Raw genomic sequence first — 17,686 nt, forward strand, 5'->3', positions numbered from 1 at the left:
AAAATGTTACTGAAACCCAAAACATATTGTGAAATTTCGATCGAAACCATGCATTTTATACAAAGGATTTACCGAAACGATACCTAAATCCGAAATTGCGATATTTCAACCGAAACTTTGTAAGACCCAGATATGCACCTCGTTTCGTTTTGAACTTTGTTGAAACCACAAAATTTCGCAAAATTTTGTTCATTTCAACCAAATTTCAAACATTGTTTCTAACAAAAGGTCTACATCAGGATATTGCACATTTGTAGATGGGAACCTGGTTACATGGAGAAGCAAAAAACAATCTGTTGTGGCTAAATCAAGCATAGAGGCAAAGTTTAAAGCCATGGCGCATGGAGTATGCAAGCTCTTATGGTTAAAAAAATTAGTTCAAAAATTTGCATTTGAGAGCGAGGGCTCCATCAAGCTGTATTGTGACAATAAAGGCTGCTATAAGCATAGCTCATAACCCCGTGCAACGCGACCATACAAAGCACATTGAGGTTGATCGTCATTTCATTAAGGAAAAAATAGACTCTGGTTACATCGACACACCATTTGTGAAGACAAGGAAGGCTGATGTTTTAACCAAAGGGATCAATTCTTTCCAGTTCAATACCATTTTGAGCAAGCTGGGCATGTATGATATTTATTCTCCAGCTTGAGAGGAATTGTTAAGAGGGTGGACCTTGGTGCAACGGTTAGGTTGCTCCATTGTGACCAAGTGGTCACGAGTTCGAGTCTCTGGAAACAGCCTCTCTGCAAAGCAGGGGTAACCCAGACCCCGCAGTGGCGGGAGCCTCGTGCACTAGGTACACCCTTTTTCTTCTTGATAAGAGTACATGTTGTTAGGGTAGAATGGGTAGTTTGGTAAATAAGCATGTGTTTGACCTCCCTAGGTATCCTCATGCTAGTATGGGGGTATTTATGTGATCTTGCATTTCTTTTCTCAAGTTAGTAAATATAGGGGAGTGATATCGATTACTCCCCAAGTGTGTTCTTACGCAAATATCTTGACATATTCTTCTTCTCATCTTGTTCTCTTTTAAGTTCTGAACTTTTTCTGACCGATGTAACCTCATAAATGAATCTTCAACTAGGTGACCAAGGCATAGATCTCTCTACTGAGTGGCAAACAAGCGCCGCAACAGAGTAGAAACCCAGTTTAATAGAAGAGTATAATCTCAAAAACTCATAAGATTGAGAATCCACTAGCTTTAACTCATAAGAATGAGAATCCAATAGCTTAAAACATTTTAACCCTATTAGGGGTCTGAGAAACTAAATATGCAGGCACAAAGTGATACAGTTAAGTCACCTTAAGGGCTTATTCTATTGGAAATAAGCCTTGGGATGAGTTATGTATGTATTGGGCCTTTGATTGCACGTGTTTTCTTTGTAATGGGCCACTTTAATAGGCCTAAAATGTGGGTACAAGGTAGGCATACGGGATTAAGCTTAGTAGTAGCTTATTAATATTATTTTCTTTCCTAATAGACTTAGGATTATTGTTATCAGTTGCTTTTAATTTCAGCAAGCAAAGTAATAACTCCTACTCACACTAGGAGTTGATTTCTAGTTTCCCTAGTTGCATACTTGGATTAGGATTTAGGACTTTTGATTTTCATTCTATTTAAGCAATATAAGGCTGCTAAGCCATACATGATTTGATTATTGAAGTTATTGAATTGCCTCTTGGCCAGAGCTGTGATAGACAGTATGGGTGTGATGCCTTAACCTGATATAGGTTCTTCTTCCCTACTTCTTCCTGTTTATACTCTGTTTTTCTGCAACTGAATATTGTTTTGAGTTCTGTTGATTACCAAGGCTGCTGGATTGTATTTGATCTCTGATTTCAAGAGGATATATTATCCTTCAATCTATATCAGATTCTTAACATTAGGTAAGGTCAGATCAAAGCTTAATTTCAGGTTTAACAAACCAGCGGACGCTCTGTTTTTCTGCCTATTTCAGCCTGGTTTGATCTTAAATTAAATCTGCTTTATTAACCTGATAGTCCCAACTTTTGGGACATCAAAGAGCATTCCCTCGGTGACCTTCGGCCACAGTTTGGTGGGCATCAGATCAGTATCTTGGCTGCTATCTAAAATCACCCAAAACCTGCAACTCTTGCATTCAAGAATTTTATTTCTTTAATTAGTTCTAATCTAACCATTGGATTGGAAGTTTATTCAGGGTTTTTGAAAGCATCTATCAAGGGTAGAACTCGACAGGAAACTGGGGCAATTGACGCAATTCAATCGGCCAGATTTGATTTAATTTCAGATTGACTGTTCTTCACTGTTCTTCCCAACTTCTCACTCTGAGTTGAAATTTTCTAATTACTCTCAAGTTACTTATCCAATCACTCTCATCTTCTGGAGGGGTGTTATTATTCATTGCGAGGGTTAGAAAGTTCAAGTTTGACATTCATCTGAGAAGGTTGACTTTTCTGTTGACCGTGTTGACCTTGAGTTGACTTTGGGTTCTGAGTGTGTTCCTGAGATCCTGTTTGCGAGATTAGTTCCAGTATATTATTACAGGTCTGGTCTTGCACCCCAAAGTGCTGTAGTGGCAGAAAAACTAAATGCATCATGTAAGAGCTATCAGCTATTCCTGCTATCTTGGACCAAGAAAAAACAGTGTGTGTAGGTTGAGGGGTTCAAAGGATATCAGGCCTATTTTGGTCCAGGCTCATATTGGACATGAGGGGTTCAAAGAATGTTGCTTTTCCTAGTTTCATTTGGAAAAAAAAAAAAAAGGGAGAGAGTACATTTCCTTCAAGGGTGCAAGTAAGACTTCCTCCCAGGTAATAAACAGAAAAGAAAAGAAAAAATTACCGAAGAAATAGAATCAGAATATTTTCAAAAGTATCCCCTCGGCACCTTGTCACATTCAACTTATGGGATGGGTTCTTCTTCATGGATTCCTCAATTTTCTCATGGACCTGGGCCAATGGGCCTTACGGCATTAAGGTCTCTGTTTTGTGATCTTGAGCCAGTAACAAGAGTTTGAAATACCAGAATAAATATATATATATATATATATATATATTTTGAGATCTTGAGCCAGTAAGAGGAGTTTGAAATACCAGAATATATAGACATATATATATGTGTGTGTGTGTGTGTGGTAATGTTGAATGCTGATTTTACAACACTCTCTTGTTCTCAAACACCAAAAATTCTTTACTCAGCTCAACTAAGCATCATCCCAACTAAATGGGGTCAGCTCCACAGCCTCCACCACTGAGAGCCATACTTGCTGTTCCCACCACCAAAAATTATGTATAAAGATAAATGCATCATCCAGTCTATTTCGGTGCATATGTTCTACAGTGAGAGTGGTGTTTACCCTGAGACAAGGGCAGCCATGCTGTCAATGATGAGCAATTTCACCTGATGTTGGAGGATTGACAACTTGATTTGCTGCAAACTGGCAGAAATAAAAAATCGATCACTAACGAGCCTTTTCCTTACACTCAATATAGCAAGCAATAGCTATTACAACATTAACAAGGTACTGATTTGAGGAATTGTTGATAAGGCCTTTTGCCAATTATCCAAATCCTGGAGAAAGGTAAACCACAATATGCATCCTACAAAATGTAATTGGCCATGAAAAATATTAATACTTGATAATATAAGAATAAAGAGCTTCAATATTAAAAGAAACCAAAGACCAGGAGAATACAGACATTTGCATCTCACATCAAATGGAGGAAGAAAAGAAAATCAGGCACCCAATACTGCCATGCCATGCAATTAGAGATACACAAACATAAAATTTGAGACTTCTTGGGCTGTCGGGCAGGCTGCTCAGGATTCCCAATTCTGATTCCATTTCCCAATTGATGTAGGAGAGAAATCAGTAATTGAGATAGGTTCAGCTGTCTATGAATAACTGTTGTGGATAGATTGTAACTCATCTTTATCGAGACAAATTGATATCTTATTAAGGACGTCTCTAATGCAATCCCTGGTTTGAAAACCCCGTTTGGGATTGGTATGAGCCCACCCAAGTGCCTAAGCAGGTCAATGTGTAACGGTAGTGGCAATCTGATAATTAACCAAATTTTTCAAGGGGTTATTTGGTAGGTAAAGGAGAAAAGGACATAAAGGGCTTTAAGAATTATTGAGCAGGGGTAAACTTGGAAGCAACACAAAAATAAGGATAACATATTTAAGGACCAACTCCTCACAATTAAGAGGTCACGTGTTCAACTCTCCTTGGGGCCTAACTATAAAAATAAAATATAAAAAAAAGATAGAAGGGAGGGTTAATAATGAAAGAGGGGATATGTGGTGACACTTCACACTTAAAACATTGTCACCATCTTATTCAACTTTTCACCCACGATAGAACTACCAAACCAGCAGTAACCTTTGCTGGTATCAATGGAGAGAGTTCAATCAATATGGATCCACATGACTTGAGCTTTGGATTAGGTAGCTAACCCAAAGCTCTCCCAAACCCGACCAACAGCAGTTCCCTATTCTCAACTAAATAAAGAGTATTCGATCCTTGAAATCATTTCACGCAGTAGAACATGAATCAGATTGGATCTCGGTTTCATAAATCACAGAAGGAAGCTCTGTTGGATATGGATCTCTAGGGATCAACTCACCTAGGGTTGGGAATTCCTCACCCCAAATTTCAGTCTAATCCAGGTAAGTATGTGTTAGAATAATGTACACCAGAATACCGTGGGGGTATTCTGCTCCTTTTGGGGTTAATTTTAAGTTATTAAGTGTTTAGTTGGCTGTGTGGGTTTAGTCCCACATCGCCTAGCTTATATAAGTTGTAACTTCCCCTCTATTATAAATAAAGGGGGTCTTTCTCTCATTAAATCAAGCTATTCTACTATTTTCTTTCCTCTCTAACCCACGATTCAACCAACATGGTATCAGAGCTGGTCTGATCTAGGCTAGAGAGAAAAAAAAACCCTAATTTCTCCCTCCTTTCCTTCCAATCGATCTCTCCTCTTCTTCTCCTTTTTCTCGTTTTTTTCCTACTCCTGTTTTTCTCCTTTTCAGCCCAAAAACAGGGGCAGCACTAATGAGGTAAACATATATCGATGATTTAGTGCTGCCCCCCTTTCTCTTCTATCGATTTTTATTAAAAAAACAGCTGGAAGCCTCTTTTGCGATTTGGAGTTCCTCCCTCTTTGAGATCAGATTTTGATAAACTGATCCTCTAACAGAGGAACACCCTGTGCAGCCTTTTTCCAGCCATATGTTACCCTATTCCTACACCTAACTCCCCTCTTTTCTTTCTCTCCATCAATTATTAATTTTTCCAGCCTAAATCCCCAAATTGATTTCAACTTGTCAGGGTTTTAAAAAACCCTGACTCCAATCGATTTTGGGGTTTTCCCTTGTCAGATGTAGCCAATATTTCAGGGATATCCCCCAACTAATCCAAGCCCTAATCAACCTCCGTTTGAACACAATCCGATGGCTGGATCTGTCCCTACAGCAAAATCTACTCATCCTGCCTTTTTGGTTCCCTGTTAAAACCATAACTCAAATCAATATTAGGGTTCCAGGTTTAAGTTCTTGCTGCCTTTTAAGGGACGATTACTCCACCTACAGAGACCACTCGACCTCAATATTTGCCTCTTTCCAAGAGTTGGAAGACCCCTAACCCCAATCGATCCTTCTTTTCAGGGTTTTTTCAAAACCCTGACCCATATCGATTTTAGGTTCAGGGTTGTTTGCTGCTATTGGAGTTTTTTTTGTTGGTGTTTCTACCATCAAGAAGGACATTCTACTTCAACTATTTAAGGCTTGAAGAAGGTCTACTGCACAAGATAGCTGCTGCCCTCCTTTTCTGCGATTTTTTGGTGTTTCTCCCACATGAAGATCAAATCTCAATTACCAAGGAGATTGGTTATTCGAACAGGAGATACCTTTCAGCAGTTGTGGTCAGCATGTATTACAATTAGCCAGCACCTTTGACAAGTCATCCTCACTTTTGTTGAAGCCCCCTTCCCTACAATCGATATTCCCTTTCAGGGTTTTTTCCAAAACCCTGGCTATAATCGATCTAAGGGGTAGGGCAGTCCACTATTACTGATTTTATGAGGAGAGTTTTATCAACATCAGAGGAGTATTCAGCCCATTATCCAGCATCTTACATCAGGTTTTTTAGTAAAAATTACAAATCATTCTGTTGGCTTGGTTTCTTCAATTTACAACCTATTTCACTTACTTATTACTCTATGGCTGGCTGCTTCAACTGCCTACGGATGTGTCAGGTTATTTATCTTATTTTGCTGGTTATTTTTGAGCTTCACTGCCTACCTGGCTGGTGTTATTGATTAGCTTCTGTAAGCATGATTGGTTGATGTGTTACTGCTGCCTTCATGTGGAATCCTGCTGCCCTATGATTGTGACTGAGTTTCCTTTTATTGGAGATCGAATTTCTTTCATTATTGAAGACTCGAATCTGCTACCCTGGAGATCAGCCTATTTGGGATTACACCAGTGTTCCACGATTTTTTGGTTGCACCTACGAAGTTATTCAATTATGTGAAGCTTCTCTGGTTCAAATCTAGCATACTTTGGAGCTTGAATCCTAGCATTGTTACCATAGTTGTCATGGCGTCGCCATGGCGACGCCATGGCGTCCTGGCGCTGGAGAGGGCTGCATGGCGACCACGCCATGGCGACCCTCTTTGATTTCTTCTTCCCGACTCTCTTTCCCTCTTCGATTTCTTCTTCCTGTCTTCGATTTCTTCTTCCCTCTTCGATTTCTTCTTTCCCTCTTCAATTTCTTTCGATTTCTTCTTCGATTTCTTCTTCCTGTCTTCTTTCCCTCTTCGATTTCTTCTTCCCTGTCTTCTTTCCCTCTTCGATTTCTTTCGATTTCTTCTTTCCCTCTTCGATTTCTTCTTCGATTTCTGAATTTTTCTTCTTAAAACTTGAGAAACAATAGAGAAAAAATAAAACATGGCTTGAGTATACATCTATTAACACATTAAAAATAGAGAAAATAAAAAATAAAACATGGTCGACATGCTCGCCATGGCAACGCCATGGCGGGCGACATGTCGATATATCGACGTGACACCCCTCCACCGACTTGGATCGCCGTGACGCCGTGACAACTATGATTGTTACTGATTCAGATCTGATCCAGTTTTGTTGAGGCTATTTCCATTCATTGCTGTCCGAATATCTTCTTAGTACTGTCTAGCATGTGGGAGTTTCTACCTTGGAATCTTTTGCACAATTGCTCCTCCTTGTTTGAAGATTGATCATGCCTTGACAAATGGAGCATTTCCTTACTTCGAATCAGATCTGTATACTTTTCAGATTTGAATATTGGAGTTAAGAGTTTCTCCCCTGCAGGGCTTTCCATTCAAAGTGTTTGTTGGATTGATGGAAGATGGTTGGAGCTTTCTATGTTGCCTAAGTTCATCCTACTCCATTATCTCACTGCTGTTTTTCTTTCACCACCTCCCAAAACATACCTTTGGCATTACCCATAACACCCTTGGAAGTTCATGGTATTCTCTTCTTTACCATTTCTTCTTTTTCCATCACACTTGGCAGCCATTGCACCATTCTGGAATGTTATGTTTGGCCCTATCTCTAACATAATCTCTCTTATGTCCAAGTGCACTACACGTGAGGGGGGGATTATATACAGTATACCTGCAGCCATTGCAAAGAGCAGAACATGCAGGGACACTTGGTGCAAAACATAGAAGGTCAGAGGTTTCACCATTGCCAATGGCTATCTACTTTGTTATTAGGTTAAAGTTTGTCATAAGGGGGAGGTTGGCCTTAAAGTTTTGAAGATGTTTGGTTATTGCCTGTCCATATGAGATCCTACAGTTTGGTTGCTTTTTCCGCTGCTGAATCTTCTTTACTGCTGCTTGACTCATTTGCCGGCTACCCTAGTTGCTTATCTTCAAGATTATACTTCAAAGATTCATTATTGGACAAAGATTGGTAAGAGATGCCTTTTTTGCTGATCAAGTCTGTCCAAGTTTGAAGGTCTATTTTTTTTCAAGTTCTTGAAGGTCTATTTGGGAGTTGCATTCATTCTGAAGCTGGATTCTGCTACAACTTATTTTTCCCGTTTTATTCAAGTTGGGCATTAGTACCTTGTATGCACCAACTTGAGGGGGAGTGTTAGCATTGTTATGGAGAGAGTTTTTCTTTAGTGGAGTTTTTTTCTTTAGTCCACGCTGGATCTTCCTTCTTTCATATTTGTATAATCCAGCGTGAGGGGGAGTGTTAGCATAATGTACACCAGAATACCGAGGGGGTATTCTAGTCCTTTTGGGGTTAATTTTAAGTTATTAAGTGTTTAGTTGGCTGTGTGGGTTTAGTCCCACATCGCCTAGCTTATATAAGTTGTAACTTCCCCTAGGGGGTCTTTCTCTCATTAAATCAAGCTATTCTATTATTTTCTTTCCTCTCTCTAACCCACGATTCAACCAACAGTATGATCAGCCAACAACTCACTCCAGTCAATTTATGTTACCACTAGCAGCAAAGAAGGAAAACGGTAGCACAAAATATGAACAGAACTTGGTAAAGGAAAGGGAAGAAGAATGAGGAGAAAAGGAAAGTAGAAGAAAGAAAGGAGCAGGAGGGGAGAAGAATGAACAAGGAAGGAACAGGAGATTGTATGTCGTACCTGAGAAAGGGAAAGAGAGAAATAGGAAGAATAACTCCATGCACCTCACCACCTTGAGAAGAAACTCCAACTTCTTTTTTATTTCATTCAACTCTACCCTTCCATTGCAAAGTTCATATGTATAAATAAGAAGGTAACTCCTAAAAATTAGAATCTGACCCTAAATAGGAAACTGAAATCAACTCAAATAGGAAAATCCAATATCCTACATAATCTACCCAGTAAAATAAAATCCTATGTTATCCATCCCAATAAAAAAATATATATCTACAAAACCCCTTTGGACCAAAAAGTTGGATTGGGCCGGTTTCGTCTCGTCATGGGCTTCTACAGTGAGTCGTGCCGGTCCAACCACGTCAACACCACTACATCAACAATCCTCCTCTTAAAAGAACTCAACTCTGTCGAGTTTGGATAGGGACCAAGGATATCATCTGAGTCAAATCGTTGGGGGAGGAATGACCCTGCCGTCCACTCGAGCTTGATGGTTGGAAGGTCCTTCGAGGGAAGAAACTTCATCTCAAGCCATTGTGTTGGAAGAAATAGGTATTTTCATATCCACAATGTTGCTCTTTCTTGTCATACAACCATGGTTGCCCAAGAAGAATGTAGCACACCTTCAGAGGCAAGATGTCACATTGACCTGTGTCGATCAACCCACTAATAGAGTGCATGAACAAACAACGATCACAAATCTTGAGGCAACCTTGTAGGGGTTGGGATGCGGCTCAGTCTTTAAGCCCAGCTCGCGAACGACGTCTTCAGACACAACATTGGTACAACTGCCGTTGTCATGACCATGGTGCCCAGACTGTTGTTGCATCTCACCCTAGTCTAGAAGATGCTCTTGCGATGCACCAACGGCAATCATCCTCTTCAAAAATCTTGTGTAAGGCCAAGAAAGGACGAAGAACATAGCATGGCTGTCACTCACTGTCATTGTCACTACCATTGTCATCACTAGACTGCTCTGCCTTCAAATATATTGTCTCTTTTTTCCGTTGTTCTTTTGAAGCAGTAACCATGAATTCTTCCATGTCAGCATAAGTGACCAGACGGTTAGGACACAGTAGCAGAAAATTGTCCGAAATCCTTGGATGTAAAACACTGTCTCTCAGCCCGCAACTTCAAATAAGTAATTTTTCTTGGATTCAAGATAGGACAGTGGTTATAAATATGGAGATAAATTCAGGTTTGAGAAATAAAGAGATACCCCCCCCCCGGCAGCTGAAAACTGGTATTTGTTTGCTCTGTATCACTACTTCATGGTTCAATATATACGTCTGCCTAGTCGGTGAGTCCCAATTAAACTGAAGTAAGCTATATATAGTAGAAACAGTTTTGCACATATTCCACAAATACAAACCCTTCCAAAGCCTAAACAGTATATTTCCAGGAAAAAAGAAGTTTATCAGTTTTTCTAGTTTTGATGTGTATCAGATTTATCATGCGTGATGCAGAATGGAATAGCATAAATATTTGATTGAATAAGCAGTGAAAATCTACGCAAAGCTATCAGGAAAAATTCAAACGAGCAAGGGAAGGTCTTAAGTAGTTTCTCTAGTTTCTGGGCCAAGCACTCTGCACAAATCCAAATAAGTGAATCTCCACCTCTCAGTGAATTCAGCCAATGAAGATGGCTGCAAAACCACGATCCTACCAGCCATCTGCAAAATTAATAACACAAAACATTTGAAACACACAGAATTGTTTTCAGAACAAGAAGTACTGAAAAAATGAGTACGCATTCTGTCAACCTCCTGTGCCATTCCAGCCACATGGAATATCTCAGGGAAACTTTTTACTCCAATCTCAATTAACCTGCCATGCAAATTTCATATTAATACTATTTCTCCTTCTCACATCATACAAAAGCAAGTGATATCATAAAGACAAGTTCCAAGTACCTTCTTGAACTAAATTTAGATTCTGTGTCGATATATATCACATGACCATTTAAACCCCCATAACTTGCAGGAAGGGCAGCCAATAATGAGAGCTTCAGACAGAACTGCAATAGAATTGAAAGAAACATGCTTCAAAAATCTAGTAAACTAGATCAAATCAGAAATTCATATACACACATACGTATTTGTGTGTGTGTGTGGTTGTGCGCGCGTGTGCATGTACTTTTTGAAAGGGCATATCCGGCAGTGGATATCATTGGAGGCATTCCCTTGACTGGCACTTCTTCATCTTGGAAGTTGGAACCAAGTTGTACAGGTATGCCTCTTTTCAAAATAAGCACTGAAAACACTGTTCCAGTGAGCCATACAGTGAACTGCTAGCCACTTGTCTTCTTGTTGACAAGAACAGTACTTTCCTGGCAGCTGACCGCTGCTGACAGAAAAGAAAAGGAAAAGATGGCTAGAATGATAATAACAAGAAGAAATTAAAATCATAGGAACTATGGGGTTAAAACTATCCATTAGACTTTTGTGTGGTTAACAATTAGTTCGATTCACAATTTAGAGTATTGGTAGCATAACACCTGGAAAAATATAGTAACAAAAATCTAAGATCCATAAGCAAAGAAAATCTTGCCCATGGCTGGACAGGGGACTCAAGTGATCTTCTCCAGATGATGGTCTCCATCACCGCTCATAAGCACAATTCTGCACCTTCTGAACATTACTATTGTTGAACTTAGACATCATTCAGTCACATTTTCCATAGATTGTAGCCACCTTTTACCAAATTAGTGTACCTGAAACTGGATATTTAAAAGTCTCCGCTACCATTATGTCCAATGTACTCGGTGGTTCTTTAAAAATTAGAAGAAAAAACTTTGGATTGGTCACATCGGAAACTACTACTGACAGAGGGCTTTTTATAAGCGTGGGAGAAACTACAACTCCTATGGTTTGCTAACCATTCCCTTCAACATGCTCACCAAGCCCCAAAATATTCTTAACCCTTCTTTCCTACGTAGCGAAGCTACCCCCTCCATCTAACTTTTCAGTCAGCAATTAATATATTGCTGCCATTATGCCCAATGAACATAAGACACAAAGGAATTCCGTTGAGCAATACCCGCCCGCAAAAAAAAAGGCACCCCATGAGCGAAGCTAAAGCAACATATATATGAAGTTTTGTTTGCGAGTTGTGAACACAGTACATCGTTGTGTGCCCTTCCTAGTAGCTCGAGCTTTTCGGATAAGCAGTACATTGTATCAGAGCTAAGAGATCGGGTTTCTCAATCCTAATATATGCACCGGAGGTATTGATAAACATTGTTGAGTGCCCTTCCTAACAGCTCAAGCTTTTGGGATAAGCGGTTATAACATGGTATCAGAGCCAGGTGGTCAAGTGTTTGATCATGATAGGTGCGGGGATTGTTGTTTTGCCCTTACACCCTATACCCCCAGTGCCATGTGTTGGTGTCACGTGCAGAGCCGTGTGTATGGGCCTGCACATGCGGGGGTGTTTATATACATTGTGTTGTGCCCTTCTTAACAGCTTGAGCTTTTGGGATAAGTGATTGTAACTTGATATCAGACCCACGAGGTCAGGCAGGCATGTGCATGCCTACACACATGCAGCTCTGCACGTGACACCGACACATGGAAGTGGCACAAAGGGCACAAGGAGCACAGGCACCAATTTACACTCCTTCACACTTACTAGGGATCGAACACTGACCTCCTAGCTCTAATACCATGTTCACAACCTCTTATCCCAAAAGCTCAAGCTATTAGGAAGGACACACAACAGTGTATATCAACACCCCCTGGCACATGCAAGCCCCCACACACATGGTTCTGCACATGACACCAACACATGGCACCGAGGGTACAGGGCGTAAGAGCACAACAACAGTTGTGCAGATCAATCAGAGGATTTGCTAGTGGTGGGTTTTCTTTAAAGATAGAAGGAAAAAGACTACTAGCATTGGAGCCGTAAGGATAGGGAAGAAAGGTGTTATGTATGTCTCGAATTCTTGGAACCGCTCCGACATTTTGGTGGCGACCCGAATGGAACTTTTTCTGAGATCTGTGATGGTAGCGGAGGAGTATTTATATTCTTTACTCGCTTTGTTGTAATGTGAGTGAGATTTTAGGGTTTTCGATTTAGGGTTTCTGGGAGAGTAAAGCAGCGCCGTTTTGGGTGTTCTTGAGAGATCTCCATTGTAATTTCCTCTGATTTACATAGTGAAATACCTTCGCCTTCGCCCGTGGACGTAGCACACCATACTGGTGTGTGAACCACGTTAAATCTCCGTGTCATCTTGCTCTGTTTTTGTTTTTGTTCGTGTTTTGGTTGGTGTTTGTTCTAACAAACTGGTATCAGAGCCCTTGGTTGCTTCGATCACTGCATCCATGGCTCCTGCATCAACGAAATACAATATTGACAAATTCGATGGCAACATTAGCTTCAGCTTATGGCAGGTTCGGATGATGGCTGTTCTTACACAACAAGACTTGAAGGAAGCCTTATTTGGGAAGGCGAAGAAACCAGCAACTATGTTCGAAGATGAGTGGAACAAGATGGATGATATAGCCCTTTCGGCTATCCAGTTATGTCTTTCAAATGACGTTTTGCGAGAAGTTCTCTCAGAGAATACAGCTGCGGAGTTGTGGGTGAAGTTAGAGAACTTGTATCTCACCAAATCTCTCACCAACAGGTTGAGAGTAAAGCAACAGCTGTATACTCTTTGTATGGGTGAAGGTAATTCTCTTAAATCCCATATTTCTGATTTTAACTCTATAGTTACTGATTTGAAAACGGTAGATGTGAAGATTGATGATGAAGATTTAGCCCTGTTATTGTTATGTTCTCTATCTCCATCATATAAGCATTTTAGGGACACTATGATTTATGGTAGAGAGACCATCTCTGTTTAGGATGTCAAAACGAATCTGCTAAGCAAGCAAAAAATTGATGATGAGTTGACATCAAGTAAATCTGAGGGTGTTGGTTTGGTGGTTAGGGGGAGAACTACCGAAAAGGGTTCAGACAGTGACAAGAAGAAGGCTAGGACAAAATCTAAGCATAAGAATTTGACTTGCAACTACTGTAAGAAGAAGGGGCACATTAAATCCGAATGCTACAAGCTTTTAAATAAGCAAAAGGCAAGTGTTGGTGCCTAAAACCAACAGAAGAAAGAAAACTCTGGAGAGGCTAGTATTGCTGTAGATAAGAGTGACTCTGAGATGCTTTTGGTGATTGATGACAGAATCAGATCATAAGATGAATGGATTCTTGATTTCGGGTGTTCCTACCATATGTGTCCCAACCGTGAATAGTTCTCCACATATGAATCAGTTCAAGGTGGAGTTGTGTAGATGGGAAACAATGCTTCTTATAAAACATTAGAAAGGGGACAGTTAGAATTAAGATGCATGATGGCATTACCAGAACCTTGTCTAATGTCAGGCATGTTCCTAGGGATGTAAACGGATCAGATTCGGCTCGGATAGTGCTATATCTGCATCCGCATCCGATTAGCTTTCGGACGGATTCGGATAGTGCTAAATGGATACGAACACGGATACAGATCGGATATTTTATCCGTTTACATGTAAATATAGCTTTTCGGATAGCTATAGCGTATCCGTATCCACATCCGTTTAGCTTTCGGATGGATTCGGATAGTGTTAAACGGATACGAACATAGATACGGAAACGGATTTCGACTATTCATTTACACCCCTACATGTTCCTGACTTAAAGAAGAATCTCATCAGTTTAGGCACTCTTGATTCAAATGGGTGCAAATATACAGCTAAAGGTGGAGTCATGAGGATCAGCAAGGGTGCTCTCTTGTTTATGAAAGGAATGAAGATTGGCAGTTTGTATGTGTTACAGGGTACTACAGTAACTAGTTCAGTTGCAGCAGCTTCATCATCTATGTCCAAGTCTGATGTCACAAATTTATGGCATATGAGATTAGGTCATATGAGTGAAAGAGGGAGATTGGGTCATATGAATGAAAGAGGGATGGCATCGTTAAGTAAAAGAGGTATATAATGTGGTCAGAGTACAGGTAAAATGCAGTTCTGTGAGCATTGTGTGTTTGGGAAGCAGAAGAGGGTCAGCTTCAGTACTACTATTCACAGGACCAAGGGAACTCTAGACTACATTCATTCAGATCTTTGGGGACCGTCCAAGGCTCCCTCAAAGGGGAACGGTGCTAGATATTTGCTCACTTTCCTTGATGATTTATCTAGGAAGGTCTGGGTCTATTTCTCAAAGCACAAAAACCAAGTATTTGTTACTTTTAAGCAGTGGAAAATTTTGCTTGAGAAGCAGACCAAGAAGCAAATTAAGAGGTTGAGAACCGACAACGACCTAGGATTTTGTGAAGGTGATTTCAATGAGTTCTGCAAGAATGAGGGAATTGTAAGAGACCACACAGTTGTGAAGATACCCCAGCAGAATGGAGTTGCAGAACGTATGAATAGAACCTTGTTAGAAAAGGCAAGGTATATGTTGTCAAATACAAGATTGGGCAAGGAGTTCTGGGCAGAAGCAGTAAACACAGCAGCTTGGTTGGTGAATAAGTCTCCTTGCACAGCTATTGAGTACAAGACTCCAGAGGAGGTTTGGTCAGGTAAGACCTGCTGACTACTCAAATTTAAAGAGTGTTGGATGTCTTGCTTATACACATGTGAACGATGGAAAGTTGGAACCTAGGGCCAAGAAATGTATTTTTCTTGGGTATGGATCTGGAGTGAAGGGATTCAAGTTGTGGTGTCCTGATCCAAAATCTCTTAAATTTCTTATTAGCAGAGATGTTACTTTGGATGAGTCTGCGATGTTGCATCCTAGGAAAGAAACTCATGTTCAGTATGACGAAAGCCAGAAAATTTCTAGGGAGAAGGTGGAGTTTGAAATTGATGGTCCATCTTCAAACAAATCACAATCTACTTCAGTTCAGCTGCCTACTTTCACTGAAGAAGATGAAGCTCAAAGGGATCAGGAAGAAGCGCGGTATAGCATTGCTAAGCATAGACAAAGAAAGAATACTAGACCACCACAAAAATATGGGCATACTGAAATTGTTGCTTTGTCTGTTGTAGATACAATTGAAAATAGGGAGCTTGCAACATATTCTGAAGCTATCTCTTCAGTTGATTCCATAAAGTGGTTAATTGCCATGAATGAGGAGATTGAATCTCTTCATAAACATCAGACTTAGGAGCTTGTCAAGCCGCCAAGAGGGATGAAAATTGTTGGCTGTAAATGGGTCTTCAAGAAAAAGGAATCTACCTCAAGTATTGAAGATGCTAGGTACAAAGCAAGATTGGTTGCGAAGGGCTACAGTCAGGCATATGGAGTTGATTTTAATGATGTTTTCTCACCTGTTGTTAAGCATACCTCTATTCGTGTCTTGCTTGCTCTAGTTGCCATGCATGATTTGGAGTTGGAGCAACTCGATGTGAAAACAGCATTCTTGCATGGTGAATTAGAAGAACAGATTTATATGCATCAACCTGAGGGTTTTGTTACTGACGGTAAGGAGGACCATGTATGCTTATTGAAGAAGTCCCTATATGGTTTGAAGCAGTCTCCTAGACAGTGGTATAGGAGGTTTGATTCTGTTATGGCAAGTTTTGGTTACAATAGGGTGCCAATATGACTGTTGTGTATATTTCAGAACTCTTTGATGGCTCGTTCGTATATTTGTTGCTATATGTTGATGATATGTTGATTGCAGCTAAAGACATGAATGAGATTAACAGGTTGAAGCAACAGATAAATTCTGAATTTGAGATGAAGGATTTGGGGGCAGCAAGGAAGACACTTGGGTATGGAAATGAAGAGGGATAAAAAAGCAGGGAAGTTGTGGCTATCTCAACAGAAATACATTGAGAAGGTATTGGAGAGTTTTGGCATGAAAGATGCCAAACCTGTAAGTACTCCTATTGCATCTCATTTTAGACTCTCAACTGCTCTATCACCTCAAACAGAGGAAGAGGTGAAGTACATGTCACATGTTCCATACTCTAGTGCAGTTGGTTCCATTATGTATGCTATGGTTTGTACACATTCTGACATTTCACAGGCAGGCAGTGTGGTGAGCAGGTACCTGTCATGTCCAAGTAAAACTCACTAGGAAGCAGTGAAATGGATACTTAGATATTTGAGGGGGACCTCTGGTGTTTGCTTGGAGTTTGGGATGAATGGTGACAATTTATCTAGTTATGTTGATTCAGATTATGCAAGTGATCTTGACAAGAGGAGATCACTCATAGGTTATGTATTTACTCTGGAGGATGTGCGGTTAGTTGGAAAGCTACTTTATAGGCTACAGTTGCATTATCTACTACTGAAGCAGAGTACATGGCAGTGACTGAGGCAGCTAAAACTTAAAAAAACTAATTGATTTAGAGGCTTGTTGGGAAAGCTCAACATGGATCATGATGTGACTATTGTCCACTGTGATAGCCAGAGTACTATTCACTTGACTAGAGATCAGATGTATCATGAGAGGACGAAGCACATTGATGTTCGGTATCATTTTGTTAGAGAGATAATTGCTCAGGGCAATATCCAAGTATTGAAGATTGAAACTGAAGACAATCCAGCTGCTATGTTGACAAAGCCTTTATGTGCAGCCAAGTTCAAGCATTTCCTGAACTTTATTGGTGTTTGCGGCATTTGCTGCATTTGAGTTGAGCCCTTGGAAGGGCTATTGGAGAAGATGAAGATTTTCCGCTATGTGTTTGCTTGTTGGAGGAGAATTCAAGCCAAGGTGGAGATTTGTTATGTATGTCTTGAATTCTTAGGCCAATTTCGAAGAATGACCCGCTCCGACATTTTCGGTGAAGACCCGAATGGAAATTTTTTCTGAGATCTGTGATGATAGTAGAGGGCTTGGGCTGAGCCCAGCACTGATCTTGTTGGGGGTGCACTTTGACCAGATCCGATGGAGGAGTATAAGAGTATTTATATTCTTTACCCGCTTTGTTGTAATGTGAGCAAGATTTTGGGGTTTTCGATTTAGGGTTTTTGGGAGAGTAAAGCAGCGCCGTTTTGGGTGTTCTTGAGAGATCTCCATTGTAATTTCCTCTGATTTACATAGTAAACACCTTCACCT

General features: G+C 40.3%; 1 protein-coding gene across 4 annotated transcripts in view; it reads right to left on the bottom strand.

Moving 5' to 3' along the window:
- The window catches only part of LOC122652760 (DNA repair protein RAD51 homolog 2), a 53,881-nt gene that overhangs the window by 19,685 nt on the left and 16,510 nt on the right, over positions 1-17,686 (bottom strand). For 3 of the 4 annotated variants that reach the window (XM_043846604.1, XM_043846603.1, XM_043846602.1), the window contains exons 4-8: positions 10,551-10,654; positions 10,401-10,464; positions 10,255-10,310; positions 3,516-3,557; positions 3,343-3,423 (exon numbers count right to left, since the gene is read on the bottom strand). In XM_043846604.1, the coding sequence (XP_043702539.1) occupies positions 3,343-3,423; positions 3,516-3,557; positions 10,255-10,310; positions 10,401-10,464; positions 10,551-10,654 (347 nt within the window). The remainder of the gene's footprint in view (positions 1-3,342; positions 3,424-3,515; positions 3,558-10,254; positions 10,311-10,400; positions 10,465-10,550; positions 10,655-17,686) is intronic. The other variant, XM_043846605.1, reaches the window with a different exon arrangement.

The sequence above is a fragment of the Telopea speciosissima genome, chromosome 2, assembly GCF_018873765.1.
Source record: "Telopea speciosissima isolate NSW1024214 ecotype Mountain lineage chromosome 2, Tspe_v1, whole genome shotgun sequence".
Taxonomy (NCBI): Eukaryota; Viridiplantae; Streptophyta; class Magnoliopsida; order Proteales; family Proteaceae; genus Telopea; species Telopea speciosissima.